The sequence below is a fragment of the Meles meles genome, chromosome 10 (assembly GCF_922984935.1).
Source record: "Meles meles chromosome 10, mMelMel3.1 paternal haplotype, whole genome shotgun sequence".
NCBI lineage: Eukaryota > Metazoa > Chordata > Mammalia > Carnivora > Mustelidae > Meles > Meles meles.
Window position 1 is genome coordinate 109259081 of NC_060075.1, and position 18315 is coordinate 109277395.

At 40.2% G+C, this 18315-nt stretch overlaps 1 protein-coding gene across 2 annotated transcripts in view; it reads left to right on the forward strand.

Annotated features, from left to right (window-relative positions):
* Positions 1-18315, forward strand: part of AMPH (amphiphysin) — a 276162-nt gene that overhangs the window by 208372 nt on the left and 49475 nt on the right. For both annotated transcript variants that reach the window (XM_046021643.1, XM_046021642.1), the window contains exons 13-15: positions 3922-3945; positions 5942-5965; positions 8686-8718. In XM_046021643.1, coding sequence (XP_045877599.1) covers positions 3922-3945; positions 5942-5965; positions 8686-8718 — 81 coding nt within the window. The remainder of the gene's footprint in view (positions 1-3921; positions 3946-5941; positions 5966-8685; positions 8719-18315) is intronic.

An 18315-nucleotide genomic window follows, 5' to 3' on the forward strand; every position in this document is an offset into this window, starting at 1 on the left:
TACTGTCTCTTGTTCTTTTGTTTGTGGTGATTTTTTCTGCCTTGTCATTTTGTCCAGATAAGAGGATATGAAGGAGCAAACAAACTACTAAAAGGGTGGCAAAGACCCCAGAAAAATGCGCTGTAACCAAATCAGAAGAGACCCCTAATTGTGGGGGCGAGAAAGGGGATAAAAACAGGTTCTGAAAAAAAAAAAAAAAGGAATAAAAAAGAAAAAAATTTAAAAAATAAAAAAATATAAAAAAGATAGTAAAAATATATATATTTAGATGAACTAGTCAAAAAACGTTAAAAAAGAAAAGGGTGAAAGTTTTAAAAAATTTAGCAGAAGAAGAAAAAAGAAAAAAGAAAAAAAAATTGAAAAAAGAAAAAAAAAATTGAAGTAGCCGCAAGACTAAAGAATCATGGGGAGAAAGCCATGAGTTCCGTGCTTTGCTTTCTCCTCCTCTGGAATTGCTCTGCTGTCTTAGGAATTGAACCTGCTTTCTCCTTGATAGATGAACTTCGTCCTGGCTGGATATTTTGTTGATCTTCTGGGGGAGGGGCCTGTTGTAGTGACTCTGAAGTGTTTTGCCCGAGGCGGGATTGCACCGCCCTTACCGGCGGCCAGACTAAGTAATCGGCTCGGGTTCGCTTTTGGGAGCTTCTGTTCCCTGAAGGCTTTCCGTAGAGTTCCGGAGGACGGGAATGAAAATGGCGGCCTCCCAGTCTCCGGCCCGGAGGAGCCGAGAGCCTGGGGCCCCACTCCTCAGTGCGCCCCCAGAGGACAGCACCCAATCACTCCCGTATCCCCAGCCTCTAGCCGCGCTCCGAGCTCACCCAGGCCGCGACAAGCTCAAGGTAACCCCGAGCTGAGAGTTCAGTCCTCGGCTCTGTCTCTGCAGCCGGCTTCTCCGTTCTAATACCTGCGAGCTCTCCGACACTCCGACACCCCCGATCCTTCTGTGACCCTGCGGGACCTGGGACCACGCTGACCCCGCGTGGGCTTCACCCCGGTTTAGCCCCTGGAGCAATGTCCCTCAGTGGAACAGACTTTTAAAAGTCCTGATTTTGTGCTCCGTTCCTCCGCCGCTTGCCGGGAGCCGGCCCCTCCCCCCGCGGTCTATCTTCCCGTTTTTTTAGATTCACTTCTCCCCCAGTCCTACCTTTCAGAAAGTGGTTGATTTTCTGTTTCTAGAGTTGCTGTTCTTCTTCTCTTCGCTCTCCCGTTGGATTTGTAGGTGTTTGCAATGTTTAGATAAGCTATCGAGCTGATCTCCTGCTACCTGATGTAGTCTCAGGCTGCTACTTCTCCGCCATCTTGACTCCTCCCTCTATATCCATATTTTTGATGTGCTTGGAGGCTCACACTTAAATTTGGGCAAATCTAAAGATGCCAGAATATATTTCAAATTAATTAATGAAAGTGTATTAAAAAACTAAAGTTGAGAATTGAGATCTCACTCAATTTTCCAGTCATGAAGTCTTCTGATACCTTATAGTTAAACCATAAAAACCTTAATATAAACCTTGATAAATAAGCTTCTCCTAATCCATGATTTATTCCAGAATGTGACTGGGTTTTTAAAGGCCTCCCTGTTTTAATATAGGAACAATAAAAATCTGAGATGTTAATAAAGCAACTAATTAATATGCAGATCAGAAAATAGCCTTAAAGATATTTTGCAGAAAATGAGTCTCTTAGATAAATGTTTGGGAAAGTTCTATTAACTCCCTTTTAAAAGGAGAGTCATGATATGCATTGGAATAGTAAAACTTCCAAGATGTTCTACAATTAAAGAAAAAAACTGTGTAGGCTTGTTTAACTTAGAGTTTCCCAAATTTGACCCCAGAAATCTGTTTCAATGAAAGTTTATTAACAGTCATTGGAATGTACTCTAAGATATACTTTGGGAAATGCTAACATAATAATTGTCAGCAGGTTTTGAAGCTCTGCCTTGGTGGCCAAGGAAAGCAGAATATGAATGCATATCGCATTCAGAATACTTCCCTGTCAGAGCTTTTTGTTGTGCAGAATTCATGGGCCTTCCTCTGCCATGCTCTCCAGCATTCACTGCTGTAGTGGCAGAAGCAAGGTCTCTGCTGTGGATGCTGTTGTGGTCAGTGGATGAGATGCCACAGCATTTCTGTCTGTGAATTTGAATCGAGTGAGAAGTCTCTTTTGTATCAACTCATGATTAAATAAATCCACAGATCGTAGAACTCTGTGTAGATTTAGAACAAAGATCCTTTCAGAATTTCCAAAAAAAAAAAAAAAAAGAAAAAGACCTCAGTTAAACCTTCAAAAGTCTTTGGAAGAAAACGCATCATTGCAGTTAGGAAAAGCACTGCCCCTGGTCCCGGTGGCTCTAATTGAGTCAACTCATAGCAGCGTCATTCTCTGAACCTCTCTGATCACATCTCCGTTTCACCACGGACAGTCGGAGGCTGCAATAGCAAAAAGAACAGAGCCATTAGACTCTGCTGGCCTTTCTTCTCCTTCACTCAGAATGATCTCCCTTACCCATCACCTGACCCAGTGTTTTAAATGAATGTTCTCGCTGCTAGCAGAACACCTCACCTGTGATCTCCACAGTGTCCACAGGAGTTAACACACTCTTTCATGATCCTGAGGACTGATAAACATGCCGTTTCACATTGCTGCCTTCTTTTGGAGAAAATACCAGTGCTGTCTACATTATGCAAGAATATAGAGTAGCTTCTATGGGCTATGATTCTTAAGGGGCCTGGAAGCAAGAAGACCCAAATCATCTGTATAATCAGGAAGTGCATATTAGTTGCAGGAGTCCACATGCAAATAACTATGGCTTTCCCTGCAGCTGTTCTGATCTCCTTTCTTAGTCATTGACAGGTGGTTGCTAACCCAGAGACCCGCCAGGCTGCACAGAGATGCTGGGTGGCTGGGGCCAGACAGTTTGAGCAGACCCAGACTAGGGGGTTGGGGCAAGGGGGGTGGGCTCACTCAGAATCACAGAGCCCACATTCTGTAGTGCAGAATCCTGATGAGTACTAGGCTTTCTAATTTGCCACTCATTTAGTGATTCAAAACTAGTGCATAAACACAGATCTGTTCCAGTCACAAAAACAAAGACAGAAAAGGATGTGGCTTTGGCAGCAATTCTCAGTCACAAAGGAAATGAGAAAGAGAGGTCTCCCTCACTTTCCCCAACACACAGCAGAAATCACTTGAACCATCTGGATCCATTCCCCAGGATCAATGAGCTTGATGATTAAAATACCAGCAGTAAGTCTAATTCATCCATATGTCTTAGGGAGCACCCTGCTAATTTGCATGATTATCTATTAGTTGAGCTGTGTTATCATCTAACTCAACGTATTAAAGAACTCTTTTTGTGGGGTTCATTTACCATCAAACTGATCATAATGCAACCTCTTGAATATGGTGGTGGGAGGAGAGGAGGTAGTTATTAGCAATGACTCAGATCTGCATGTCCCCAAAGATGTGACTATTTACACATTTAACTGTGTGTGTGTGTGTGTATGGGTGTGTGTTTGTGCACGTGTGAGCATGCACACAAGTGCTAAAGTAAACCCATTCATCATGTTCCAGATACAGCTTTCAACTTGCAGAGCGAAAGCAGATCGACTGGTCCTCTGGTGTCCAGTGTGGTAGCCACAAGCCACATTTGACTATCCAAATTCAAATTAAGTAAAATTATGTAAAATTTAACATTTGGTTCTGTTACACTAGCACATTTCAAGAGCCCGTAGCTACATGTGACTAGAGGCTGCTATATTGGACAACACAGATATGGAGCATCAGCATCACCAAAGTTCTGTTGAACAGTGCTGTCTGTGCTCAGTGTTTCAGATGTTTTCCCTCAAGAAATTTTGTCACTTCAGTATCTTTTACATGCGTAGGATTTGTATGCTAACCATATTTTTATTTACCTCTTTTCAGACATTGCCCTGGGACCTATGGACGGTAAGAGTTCTAAAAGCTTGTATTTTGATGTATCTGGATCCCCAGACATTTGGAAGCCCTGTTATATTTTAATTCACCTGTGGTGGGAAGACGACCTAGACATTTTTAATGGCAGTGTAGTCTCCTAGAGCAATCATCATCTCCCTGAAGGTTCCAAGCATTGCCAGCACCTGGAAATAATGGTGAGGAAAAGAGTGTCAGTGTGCCAGAGCACTGGATAAGCAAGAATTTGGTGTCACGCCCCTTTGTGCTTCTTCCCGTGGTTATCAGTGGCTACTGGAGATGTTGTAGCAAAGAGCGGGCCCATTTTTTGTTGCTTTTAAATAGAACGAAAGAAAACATGGATGAGAAAATGTAAGGGGCAGGCTAATCTGCACGGGGAATGTCTTTTGTATTATTATGATAATGAAGTTTTCTCAAAAAGAATTTGAGCTTTAGAGCCAGACAGCCCTGGATTTGAGCCCAGACTCAACCTTTTATAACAATATGACTTTAAGCATTTATGGACTTGTCTCTCAGTCTCCGTATTTCTCATCTGTAAAATAAGGGTAAGGAGGCCTATCATAGAGGGTTGTGTGAGGATGAAGCAGATAGTATCTAAAGAGTGCTCTGCCCCACATCCAGTACAGATCCATAAAAGGTGTGTATTCAGCTAATCTGATGGGTGAGGATGAGTACTTCAAGAAGTTAGAATTTGGGGAAGAGACACGAACAGAGCTTTGTGTTGGCAGCACACCCATGTGGATTCAGAGGGTGACCACACCATAGGGAGACTCGCGCCCCTCATGGGCGGGGCGTTTGCCCTGTTTTGGAAAAGCTCTGGTCACATGGTCTTCAGAACTCAACTATTGAGTTTCATGATAACTTCTTTTCCAGTGAGACAGCAACAGGAAAGTTTTCTAGATCTAGCTATTCATGGGCCTAATCTTCTAAAGTGACATTGCTACTCTTGTCCCTCAAAACACAAAGATGACTGCTCCCTTCCCTTCCATAAGTGGGTTTATACTGCACTACTTAGGATCCTTGAAGCATCATGGAAGGCTCTTGAGAGAACACGTAAAAAATGTTGACTGAAAACATCTTTTAGAGTGAGATGACTTTGCTTGTGTAATCACAAAAAGGGATACATAGATATTTAAATTCTAGCCACATTTGAATTCTGACTACAACTCTGTGTTCATGGTCGTGACGATCAAGAGGACATTATTAATATTTCGTTATTCCATTATTTCATATCTTTAGCTGGAGCTATAATACATTTTTTCCTAGCTAGGAATGGTATGGTGAGGAGGGAGGGATCATCTCGAAGGATCTTGGGTCCTTTCAGAGGACAAACCTGCTAAGAATAGTAGCAGTTACAAAAACGCAAACCTGTAGGTCCCTGTACATAAATGCTGCTGTTTCTTGATCCTCTCAGTCTCCCTGTGTTGCTCGTTTGTGTGCAGATAATGCTTCTAGGCTGGGGGTGGGGTTGGGGGCATGGTGGGGGAGAACATGAGGAGAATCATCCAGAGTGGTTAGTAACAGATCATCCTCCATATAAACACTACCTCAGAGGCAGAAGCAAGAATGGGGTGAGTTTGGGGGAAGATTTATTCTGATAATTGTGTCAGAGCACATGATGTTGTGTACTTTTGTGGCTGCTAGGGCTTGGTCTTATTCTGGTGTTCTTGGGTTTGCTTATTTATTTGAAACTTTGCATTTCAAAGTCTGATAAATCAGGAGTCTTGTAATAGCCCTAAAACATTTTTGTTAACTAGAAAATGAGAGAGGCTTTCTTCATGTTTCAACTGTGTGGTCTTAAGCAGTATTGGTACAAAACTCATTCTTGTCACAAAACAAGTTGTAAAATTTAGTCTCAAACAAGTAGGAGCTGCAGCTTTCAGGAGAGTATTGACTGTGGACAGCATGGGATTTTAATGTGCCAGAGAATTTGTTTCTTTTGACCCATTATTATTGTTATTATTGATTATTATTTTTTTTTTAACTCATACAGACAAGCACTGATTTGGTACAGCCGGTAGGTAAATATCCAGAACATTCTGGATTTTTAAAAATATTTAATGTGTATTATATACATGAATATTATCTAGAATGAGCTTTTTTTTTTTCTCATGGCATTGCTAATCGCAGATTTAACCTTAAGACAGTTAATTTAAATGCTCTCTAGCTTTGTTTAACTGGTGCTACTCTATTGAAGAGCTTTGCATTTCTCATCAAATCTTACCATGATCTGTTTCATCTTCTTCTTTTTTTTTCCTTTGCTGTTCTGCATACTCTAAAGAGTCTTTCCCTGTGTAACCTGATCATGGAGGAGACTCCAGACAGTGGGTTGGCTGAAGAAATTCAAAGATCTCAGATTGGCCTAGGTGCATTTGTTTGGGGCCCTGATGGTAGTACAGAGAGTGTCAGCCAGGCAGTTACCCAAGGTGGGTCTCAAGAAGGCTCTTCATGTCTCTCTGAAGCAGAGCAAGGCATGGGATTACGCACTGGAATTGCTTCTTCTGCTGACTGGCACACTGTAGCTGAACAGGGTGAGCATGTTGTGGGGCCAGCCCCTCCGTGTGGAAATGAACACCTGTACCCAAAGCCTGTGCCTGAGGCTGGAATTGCCACCGTGGCTTCTACAGAGATGGAGCAGCCTCATGACTTACCTGCCTCAGAGATGGCAGCCACAGAAACTGGTGGCCTGGTCAAAGAAAATCAAGAAGATGTTAAACAGTCAGAAGAAGAAGAAGAAGAGAAAGAGAAGATAGAAGATTCTATGTGGGCAGGTGTGGAGACATGTGAAAAGGTAGACACTAGAGCTATTGATATCAAGGCACTAGAAGGTACAGAGGAGTTTGAGGAGAAAGCGTGTGAAAGTACAGGAGACAGGCTAGTCGATCTTCTTAAGACACTAGGAAAGCAAAACCAGGAGACCTTAGTAGTTAGTAAAGAGGAAATGAGGAAAGATCTAAGAATTGGTTGTAAGGAAATTGAAAAGACCAATAAAAAATATTGTGATAAGACTGATGTATTAGAAGAAGACCTAGAAAGAGTAGATATGGCAGCTGAATTTAGTGACAGAAGCCAAGGGCTTGATGAGGGGAATCAAGTAGTAATTCATAATTGTGAAAATATAGAGGGCTCTGGATCTAATCCCGCCCATCACACACATATTCTTAATCTACATTTCCAGACTGATTCTGTATCTCATAGTGAAAATGAAAGCCCTGAGGGATGTGGTTTAGCTAGAAAAGACATAGGGAAAATTAAATAGACTCTTCTATCCAGGATATAATACATCACTCAGGACAAGGCAGTGCAGATGCTGAAGAAATTCAGCATAAGGCTATGTTACATACTCCTGGGGTTGACAGGAATGAAAATCAGGCTGTTATTTCATCATTAGAACATCAAGTGGCAGCTCATTCTAGGACAGAGTTTAATTATTCTCTGGAAAATAATTTAAGCAGAAGAGATTGGTGTTTGCGTAAGGCAGAAGACTCATTAATAGAGGGGTCTGAAAGTACAGCAACTGGGAACTGTAGCCATATCATTAACTTGCCAACGATTGTAAAAACAGACTCTTGGGCAACATATCCAGGTCAAATCTGGCAGCCGAGCTTGGATCCAGCAGTGAATAGTATGGATACATTAGAATTCTCTGGTATACCAGATGGCCAAGCAAGTGGACTTGCCAGTTGGCTTGATGCTACTAACCACTGGCCTATCAGAGATAATTGCTGGGAGCATTTAGATATAGTTGAAGACGTGGTGGACTTAGCAGCAGATTTATGTGGGGAACAAGCCATTGCTAACTGCTGGGAACAAAGTCGAGAGCTAGCTAGACCACAATGCTAGCACTAAGAGTTCTGCTAGTCCCCAAGACAGTGACGTCAGCAACTCAGATTTATCTGAAGATGAAATTGCTAACCAGAGATATGTATTGTTGTACCAAGAAATAGAGCCTGATAAAGAAGAGGTACTTACCCCACCTTGTAGTATAGACGAGCCAAAGACTTTTGTAGGTTCTGTTTCCCTAATGTTTCCCACCTACTTCATTATCCATTCATCATTGTCTTCTCTGAGGCTTGCCTCATCTCCTTGAAATCCGTGCAGACCAAACACAAATAGGTTGACAAAAAAAAAAAAAAAAAAAAAATTACAAAAGCAGGGTCTTTGTGTTGGGAACTAATGAGTCTATTTTACCATCCCATTTATTATGTTTATTCTATATTCATTTTTACTGTTCAAACACTAAAAACAACTAAAAATGTGTAGAACAGGCTAATTTACTCTTCCTAGAGTGATTCTACAGCAGTAAGGGTACATGATATGTTTCTACCCAGGTTCCCTAAAACTACAGACTCTCATAACAGCTTTTGATCCAAATGATATATTAGAGAAATACTGAAGATGCTTCTAGATTCTATCAGTGGCCTAAAAAAGGATCTACTTAACCCCTCGTGGCTTTTCTCTGGAATCATCTTCTCATTATTGTGAAAGTGGGCTTTGGTTCACACTGAGCCACACGCCAGTAAATATTATTATTTGTAAAAATAATCTTTCTTTGTCAGCCTATTTAAAATAATACTGTATGGCCTTTTGCATTTCCTGAACACTTTCATGCACAGCAACCTTTTGTTTGATTTTAAAACATGTAGTGGTCTTCACTTTCCAACTTGTCTGGTGGACATTTACTGATCCCTCAAAAATGATAAAACATAACATACTTTGATTTTCTTTTCTGTTTAGGCTTCTGGTGGTACATTTAATGGATTCACCCAGGTAAGAGATCTATTCGCTGGCACATTCTGTCTGCTGAAAATGATACAAACTGTTAAAATATGGACCTCAGTGTCATTGGAATAGCACGATGTTGAAGCATGTCAGTGCAACACTTGACCCTATGACTTCCAGTTTCAGTGATGGAAGCAGTAATAGTGGCAACGTTGTAGGGTTGTTGTGAAGAGTCAATGAGACATGCTTGCGGAGCACTTTGGCCAGTAGCACCTACTAAGTGCTTCCCAGCTGTGGTAGCTATTAATATTGTTAGCCCTGTCGTGGAATAAGGCTGATTCCTCTACTAGAAATGAGAAGTTCTCCTGACATGAAAGAGCCACTAGATCCAGCTGTTGGAAGAAAGGAGGTAGAGTTGTTTTGAACCAATGGGTTGGGTCCTTAGAAAATAGAAATGGTTTTTAGGCTCCTCCTTACTCAGATTCATATAAGAGCCCTACTACTTTGAACCTTACCTCTTCAGTCATTCTTCAGGCAGCAGCTCTTTGAGGCTCAGAAGCCGTAGATTGGCTCTGATGAAGAAGGCAGAATTTCCTTTGGGTGTCTGTAGAAGAGGAGCCACAAGATGGACTGTCCCATCGTTCTGTATGACCCAATAGATAGACAGTTGTAACCCACGCAAGCATAGACCACGCAGCTCTCAGGCTTATGGAGTAAGTTCTGAAAACCTCTTCAAGGGAGACTTCAGACAGGCTTGTCTGTGATGAATGTTTTATCTCAAAATTAGAGATGAATAATTTCTAATTTTAACATTTAGAGTTTCTCCATTTAAAAGTTTGACTACTCTCCCCCCATGTTACCTGTAAAATGATAAAGGCCGCCCATACCTGAATCCAAATACAGGTACACACAAACATGGAGGGAGACGATAAGGCATCTTTTCAGTCTGCATAAAACTCATTTGAAAAGTTAGGTCATAAGAATTGTTACTTATTTCTCATTTAAAAAAAATATGTTTATCCATTATAAATATACCTTATGTGAAGAGTAACAAAATTATATAAGAGCATTTTATAGAAAAAGTTCAGACTGTCATACACTCCCTCTGTTTCCTGATTCTTAGAAGTAAATACTTTTACTCCTTTTTCCCTGTTGTTTGATTTCAGCCACATGTGTGTGCATGATTTGCTTATAATGCTACTTCTTGGTCTCTAAAGCATTATCTGTTGGCTCCTCTCTCCAGAAGGTGCAGACTTAATGTTCCTTCAGACGCCCCCCTCTCAGTTTGCCCTCCTTCCCCTTCCTGCCCTTCCTCTGCTATAGCCCCACCATAGCCATCCCTCCAGTCTGTGGTGATAGTATAATAATATCGAGACTATTCGCGCCCCCACCATGAAGTTTACCTTTAGTTTTATGCCAGCTTTCTATTCTCCTTTGAGGAATTAATCACAGGGTCTTTTTTTGTTTGTTGGTTGGTTAATTTGCTTAGTGTTTTAGGGACTTATCACTAATTTAGTCCCATACACTGTAATAAGTCTCTCCTCGTTTGGTTGGAAAACATAACATTCAGTCAGCTTCATCTTCCTGAAGAATTTTCTTGTTTCAGTTTCTGGAGTGTTCTGTCTGAACTGGGTTCTCTCTGGTGATGCCTGCTGCCATAGCTGTTCCCACAGGCTGTCCTGTTAAATCTATCCTAGGCATTGCCTTCACCATTCCCTTGTGTCGATCCATTCTTTTTCAGACAAAAATATTATTCATTTGGTTAAATTCCACGTACTAAAACCCATCTTCATCCATAAATTAAAGCACATCCTTTTGTAGCTCCCTAAGAAAAATGCTTGAGAGGAATATATTTGTGACCTTGTACATAGGAAAATGTCTTTATCTAAATACATAATGGTCTGTTAGATTAGATTAGATATCATATTAGAGTATAATTTTTCCCTTAGAATTTTGAAGATGTTGCTCCATCCATTTCTACTTCCTAATGTTGCCACTGAGAAACTATTGTGATTCTTTTTAAAAATTAATTTTAGATTTAATAAAATTAAGATCATTATGAAAACTCCATGCTAATTTTTAGAATAATTTTCCAACAGAAATATTCCACAAACAATAACTTTATATCATGTTTGAATTTTATAGTGGGATCATAGAGTCCTTTTTTGAATTAGTATTTGAGGATTTCATCAGTTTTACCAAAGGCCTTTTTTAATCTTGAATATAATTATTTAAATAGTATTCTTTGGGTGCCTGGGTGGCACAGTCGGTTAAACATCTGAGGCTTGGTTCCAGCTCAGGTCATGATCTCTGGGTCATGATATCCAGCACCTCATCAGGCTGCATGCTCCGTGCTGAGTCTACTTAAGAGTTTCTCTCTCCTTCTCCCTCTACCACCCTCTCACTAACTCTGCACTTACACTTTCTTTCTCTCTCAAATAAATAAATAAACCTTAAATAAATATAAATAAAATAGTACTCTCATTCTGAGTATCTGCTATGTCATTATCCTTGTTGGTTCTTTTTTCATTTGTTAGCTGGTCTGTAACTGGGCATAACCATTAATTGTCAGTGGTTTTGGGTAATACTGAACTAGCACTTCAATATTACTTTGGTCTACTACTAGAAGTTCTGTATCTTATATCAAAATTTTCATTTAAATTTGCAGGCAATTTGCATTTGTGTTGAGATTGAAGTACTAAAAGTTATTGGGAAATGATAGATATTAGTCTTTTTTTAGGTTTTTTGTTGTTGTTGTTGTTGTTGTTGTTTTTGTTATTTGTTTATTTACAGTATAACAGTGTTCATTGTTTTGGCATCACACCCAGTGCTCCATGCAGTACGTGCCCTCCCTATTACCCACCACCTGGTTCCTCAACCTCCCACCCCCCCCCCACCCCCCGCCGCCCCTTCCAAACCCTCTGGTTGTTTTTCAGATTCCATAGTCTCTCATGGTTCATCTCCCCTTCCAGTTTCCCTCAACTCCCTCTCCTCTCCATCTCCCCATGTCCTCCATGTTCTTTGTTATGCTCCACAAATAAGTGAGACCATATGATACTTGACTCTCTCTGCTTGACTTATTTCGCTCAGCATAATTTCTTCCAGTCCCGTCCATGTTGCTACAAGAGTTGGGTATTCATCCTTTCTGATGGAGGCATAATACTCCATTGTGTATATGTACCACATCTTCCTTATCCATTCATCCGTTGAAGGGCATCTTGGTTCTTTCCACAGTTTGGCGACCGTAGCCATTGCTGCAATAAACATTGGGGTACAGATGGCCCTTCTTTTCACTACATCTGTATCTTTGGGGTAAATACCCAGCAGTGCAATTGCAGGGTCATAGGGAAGCTCTATTCTTAATTTCTTCAGGAATCTCCACACTGTTCTCCAGAGTGGCTGCACTAACTTGCATTCCCACCAACAGTGTAAGAGGGTTCCCTTTTCTCCACATCCTCTCCAACACACGTTGTTTCCTGTCTTGCTAATTTTGGCCATTCTAACTGGTGTGAGGTGGTATCTCAATGTGGTTTTCATTTGAATCTCCCTGATGGCTAGTGATGATGAACATTTTTTCATGTGTCTGATAGCCATTTGTATGTCTTCGTTGGAGAAGTGTCTGTTCATATCTTCTGCCCATTTTTTGATATGATTATCTGTTTTGTGTGTGTTGAGTTTGGGAAGTTCTCTATAGATCCTGGATATCAACCTTTTGTCTGTACTGTCATTTGCAAATATCTTCTCCCATTCCATGGGTTGCCTTTTTGTTTTGTTGACTGTTTCCTTTGCTGTGCAGAAGCTTTTGATCTTGATGAAGTCCCAAAAGTTCATTTTTGCTTTTGTTTCTTTGGCCTTTGGAGACATATCTTGAAAGAAGTTGCTGTGGCTGATATCGAAGAGGTTATGGCCTATGTTCTCCTCTAGGATTCTGATGGATTCCTGTCTCATGTTGAGGTCTTTTATCCATTTCGAGTTTATCTTTGTGTACTTTTTTTTAGGTTTTTATTTTAGTTCCAATATAGTAAACATAAAGTCTTATATAGTTTCAGGTGAATGGATAAGGAAGAGATGGTATATATACAATGCAGTATTACTCAGCCATAAAGCAATGAAATCTTGCCATTTGCTACAGTGTGGATGGAGCTCCAGAGTATAATGTTGAGTGAAATAAGTCAGTCAGAGAAAGACAAATAACATAAGATTTCACTCATATGTGGAATTTAAGAAATAAAACAAATGAGCAAAAGAATGAAAAAAGAGAAAGAGGGACAAAACCCAAGAAACAGACTCTTAATTGTAGAGAACAAACTGATGGTTACCAGAGGGAGATGGGGTGGGGGCGATGGGCAAATAGGCGATGGGGATGAAGGAGGGCACTTCTGATGAGCACCAGGTGATGTATGGAAGTGCTGAATCACTGTATTGTTTTGATTCTTGATATTTTAAAGAAAACTCTTCTTTCTTTCTCTCTCTCTCTCTGTCTCTGCCCTCAACTATACTACTTTCTCTTTGTCTCTGGAAGTTTGTAGAATCTCTTTTTTACCTTGTGTTTCTGAAATTTTACAGTGATGGACTATTGTCTGAGTCTATTTCATGTATTGTACTGCGGATCTTTTAATCAAAAATCTATGTCGTCTAGTGGGGGAAATTTCACTGATGCTTTCTCTTCTGTTTTCTAAGTCTTCTAGTTGTTTTCTTTGCTTTTTCCTTTTCTTGGTCATCTTTCTCTGCTTTCCAGCTCTTTCAACAGATGTTTTACTACTTTTTTTCTTTTAAATTTCCAAGAGCTCTTTTTGTTGACTGAATATTTGTTTTTTAATTGCATCCTCTTTTTATGTCATGAATACAATAATTCTATTATATCTTGAAGTATTAATAATCATGACCATTTTTTTTGTTTTTTTTTTCATTTTTTTTTCATTTTATTTATTTTTTCAGTGTAACAGTATTCATTCTTTTTGCACAACACCCAGTGCTCCATGCAAAACATGCCCTCCCCATTACCCACCACCTGTTCCCCCAACCTCCCACCCCTGACCCTTCAAAACCCTCAGGTTGCCCCAACCTCCCACCCCTGACCCTTCAAAACCCTCAGGTTGTTTTTCAGAGTACATAGTCTCTTATGGTTTGCCTCCCCTCCCCAATGTCCATAGCCCGCTCCCCCTCTCCCAATCCCACCTCCCCCCAGCAACCCCCAGTTTGTTTTGTGAGATTAAGAGTCATTTATGGTTTGTCTCCCTCCCAATCCCATCTTGTTTCATTTGCTCTTCTCCTATCCCCCTAACCCCCCATGTTGCTTCTCCATGTCCTCATATCAGGGAGATCATATGATAGTTGTCTTTCTCCGATTGACTTATTTCACTAAGCATGATACCCTCTAGTTCCATCCACGTCGTCGCAAATGGCAAGATTTCATTTCTTTTGATGGCTGCATAGTATTCCATTGTGTATATATACCACATCTTCTTTATCCATTCATCTGTTGATGGACATCTAGGTTCTTTCCATAGTCTGGCTATTGTAGACATTGCTGCTATAAACATTCGGGTACACGTGCCCCTTCGGATCACTATGTTTGTATCTTTAGGGTAAATACCCAGTAGTGCAATTGCTGGGTCATAGGGTAGTTCTATGTTCAACATTTTGAGGAACCTCCATGCTGTTTTCCAGAGTGGTTGCACCAGCTTGCATTCCCACCAACAGTGGAGGAGGGTTCCCCTTTCTCCACATCCTCTCCAGCATCTGTGATTTCCTGACTTGTTAATTTTAGCCATTCTGACTGGTGTGAGGTGATATCTCATTGTGGTTTTGATTTGTATTTCCCTGATGCCGAGTGACGTGGAGCACTTTTTCATGTGTCCGTTGGCCATCTGGATGTCTTCTTTGCAGAAATGTCTGTTCATGTCCTCTGCCCATTTCTTGATTGGATTGTTTGTTCTTTGGGTGTTGAGTTTGCTAAGTTCCTTATAGATTTTGGATACTAGCCCTTTATCTGATATGTCGTTTGCAAATATCTTCTCCCATTCTGTCAGTTGTCTTTTGGTTTTGTTAACTGTTTCCTTTGCTGTGCAAAAGCTTTTGATCTTGATGAAATCCCAATAGTTCATTTTTGCCCTTGCTTCCCTTGCCTTTGCCGTTGTTCCTAGGAAGATGTTGCTACGGCTGAGGTCGAAGAGGTTGCTGCCTGCATTCTCCTCAAGGATTTTGATGGATTCCTTTCTCACACTGAGGTCCTTCATCCATTTGGAGTCTATTTTCGTGTGTGGTGTAAGGAAGTGGTCCCGTTTCATTTTTCTGCATGTGGCTGTCCAATTTTCCCAGCACCATTTATTGAAGAGGCTGTCTTTTTTCCATTGGACATTCTTTCCTGCTTTGTCGAAGATGAGTTGACCATAGAGTTGAGGGTCGATTTCTGGGCTCTCTATTCTGTTCCACTGATCTATGTGTCTGTTTTTGTGCCAGTACCATGCTGTCTTGATGATGACAGCTTTGTAATAGAGCTTGAAGTCCGGAATTGTGATGCCACCAACTTTGGCTTTCTTTTTCAATATTCCTTTGGCTATTCGAGGTCTTTTCTGGTTCCATATAAATTTGAGGATTATTTGTTCCATTTCTTTGAAAAAAATGGATGGTATTTTGATAGGGATTGCATTAAATGTGTAGATTGCTTTAGGTAGCATGGACATTTTCACAATATTTATTCTTCCAATCCAGGAGCATGGAACATTTTTCCATTTCTTTGTGTCTTCCTCAATTTCTTTCATGAGTACTTTATAATTTTCTGTGTATAGATTCTTAGTCTCTTTGGTTAGGTTTATTCCTAGGTATCTTATAGTTTTGGGTACAATTGTAAATGGGATTGACTCCTTAATTTCTCTTTCTTCTGTCTTGTTGTTGGTGTAGAGAAATGCAACTGATTTCTGTGCATTGATTTTATATCCTGACACTTTACTGAATTCCTGTACAAGTTCTAGCAGTTTTGGAGTGGAGTCTTTTGGGTTTTCCACATATAGTATCATATCATCTGCGAAGAGTGATAGTTTGACTTCTTCTTTACCGATTTGGATGCCTTTAATTTCTTTTTGTTGTCTGATTGCTGAGGCTAGGACTTCTAGTACTATGTTGAATAGCAGTGGTGATAATGGACATCCCTGCCGTGTTCCTGACCTTAACGGAAAAGCTTTCAGTTTTTCTCCATTGAGAATGATATTTGCGGTGGGTTTTTCATAGATGGCTTTGATAATATTGAGGTATGTGCCCTCTATCCCCACACTTTGAAGAGTTTTGATCAGGAAGGGATGCTGTACTTTGTCAAATGCTTTTTCAGCATCTATTGAGAGTATCATATGGTTCTTGTTCTTTCTTTTATTAATGTGTTCTATCACATTGATTGATTTGCGGATGTTGAACCAACCCTGCAGCCCTGGAATAAATCCCACTTGATCGTGGTGAATAATCCTTTTAATGTACTGTTGAATCCTATTGGCTAGTATTTTGGCGAGAATTTTTGCGTCTGTGTTCATCAAGGATATTGGTCTGTAGTTCTCTTTTTTGTTGGGATCCTTGTCTGGTTTTGGGATCAAGGTGATGCTGGCCTCATAAAATGAGTTTGGAAGTTTTCCTTCCATTTCTATTTTTTGGAACAGTTTCAGGAGAATAGGAATGAGTTCTTCTTTAAATGTTTGGTAGAATTCCCCTGGGAAGCCGTCTGGCCCTGGGCTTTTGTTTGTTTGGAGATTTTTGATGACTGTTTCAATCTCCTTACTGGTTATGGGCCTGTTCAGGTTTTCTATTTCTTCCTGGTTCAGTTGTGGTAGTTTATATGTCTCTAGGAATGCATCCATTTCTTCCAGATTGTCCAATTTGTTGGCGTAGAGTTGCTCATAGTATGTTCTTATAATTGTCTGTATTTCTTTGGTGTTAGTTGTGATCTCTCCTCTTTCATTCATGATTTTATTGATTTGGGTCCTTTCTCTTTTCTTTTTGATGAGTCTGGCCAGGGGTTTATCAATCTTACTGATTCTTTCAAAGAACCAGCTCCTAGTTTCATTGATTTTTTCTATTGTTTTTTTGGTTTCTATTTCATTGATTTCTGCTCTGATCTTTATGATTTCTCTTCTCCTGCTGGGTTTAGGGTTTCTTTCTTGTTCTTTCTCCAGCTCCTTTACGTGTAGGGTTAGGTTGTGTACTTGAAACCTTTCTTGTTTCTTGAGAAAGGCTTGTACCGCTATATATTTTCCTCTCAGGACTGCCTTTGCTGTGTCCCACAGATTTTGAACTGTTGTGTTTTCATTATCATTTGTTTCCATGAATTTTTTCAATTCTTCTTTAATTTCCTGGTTAACCCATTCATTCTTTAGAAGGATGCTGTTTAGTCTCCATGTATTTGGGTTCTTTCCAGCTTTCCTCTTGTGATTGAGTTCTAGCTTCAGAGCATTGTGGTCTGAAAATATGCAGGGAATAATCCTAATCTTTTGATACCGGTTGAGACCTGATTTGTGACCCAGGATGTGATCTATTCTGGAGAAGGTTCCATGTGCACTAGAGAAGAATGTGTATTCTGTTGCTTTGGGATGAAATGTTCTGAATATATCTGTGATGTCCATCTGGTCCAGTGTGTCATTTAAGGCCTTTATTTCCTTGTTGATCTTTTGCTTGGATGATCTGTCCATTTCAGTGAGGGGAGTGTTAAAGTCCCCTACTATTATTGTATTATTATTGATGTGTTTCTTTGATTTTGTTATTAATTGGTTGATATAGTTGGCTGCTCCCACGTTAGGGGCATAGATATTTAAAATTGTTAGATCTTCTTGTTGGACAGACCCTTTGAGTAGGATATAGTGTCCTTCCTCATCTCTTATTATAGTCTTTGGCTTAAAATCTAATTGATCTGATATAAGGATTGCCACCCCAGCTTTCTTCTGATGCCTATTAGCATGGTAAATTGTTTTCCACCCCCTCACTTTAAATCTGGAGGTGTCTTCGCGTCTAAAATGAGTTTCTTGTAGGCAACATACTGATGGGTTTTGTTTTTTTATCCATTCTGATACCCTGTGTCTTTTGATTGGGGCATTTAGCCCATTAACATTCAGGGTAACTATTGAGAGATATGAATTTAGTGCCATTATTAGCCTGTAAGGTGACACTGTATATTGTCTCTGTACCTTTCTGATCTACTACTTTTAGGCTCTCTCTTTGCTTAGAGGACCCCTTTCAATATTTCCTGTAGAGCTGGTTTGGTGTTTGCAAATTCTTTCAGTTTTTGTTTGTCCTGGAAGCTTTTGATCTCTCCTTCTATTTTCAATGATAGCCTAGCTGGATAGAGTATTCTTGGCTGCATGTTTTTCTCATTGAGTGCTCTGAATATATCATGCCAGCTCTTTCTGGCCTGCCAGGTCTCTGTGGATAAGTCTGCCGCCAATCTAATATTTTTACCATTGTATGTTACAGACTTCTTTTCTCGGGCTGCTTTCAGGATTTTCTCTTTGTCACTAAGACTTGTCAATTTTACTATTAGGTGACGGGGTGTGGACCTATTCTTGTTGACTTTGAGGGGGGTTCTCTGCATCTCCTGGATTGTGATGCTTGTTCCCTTTGCCATATTAGGGAAATTCTCTCCAATGATTCTCTCCAATAGACCTTCTG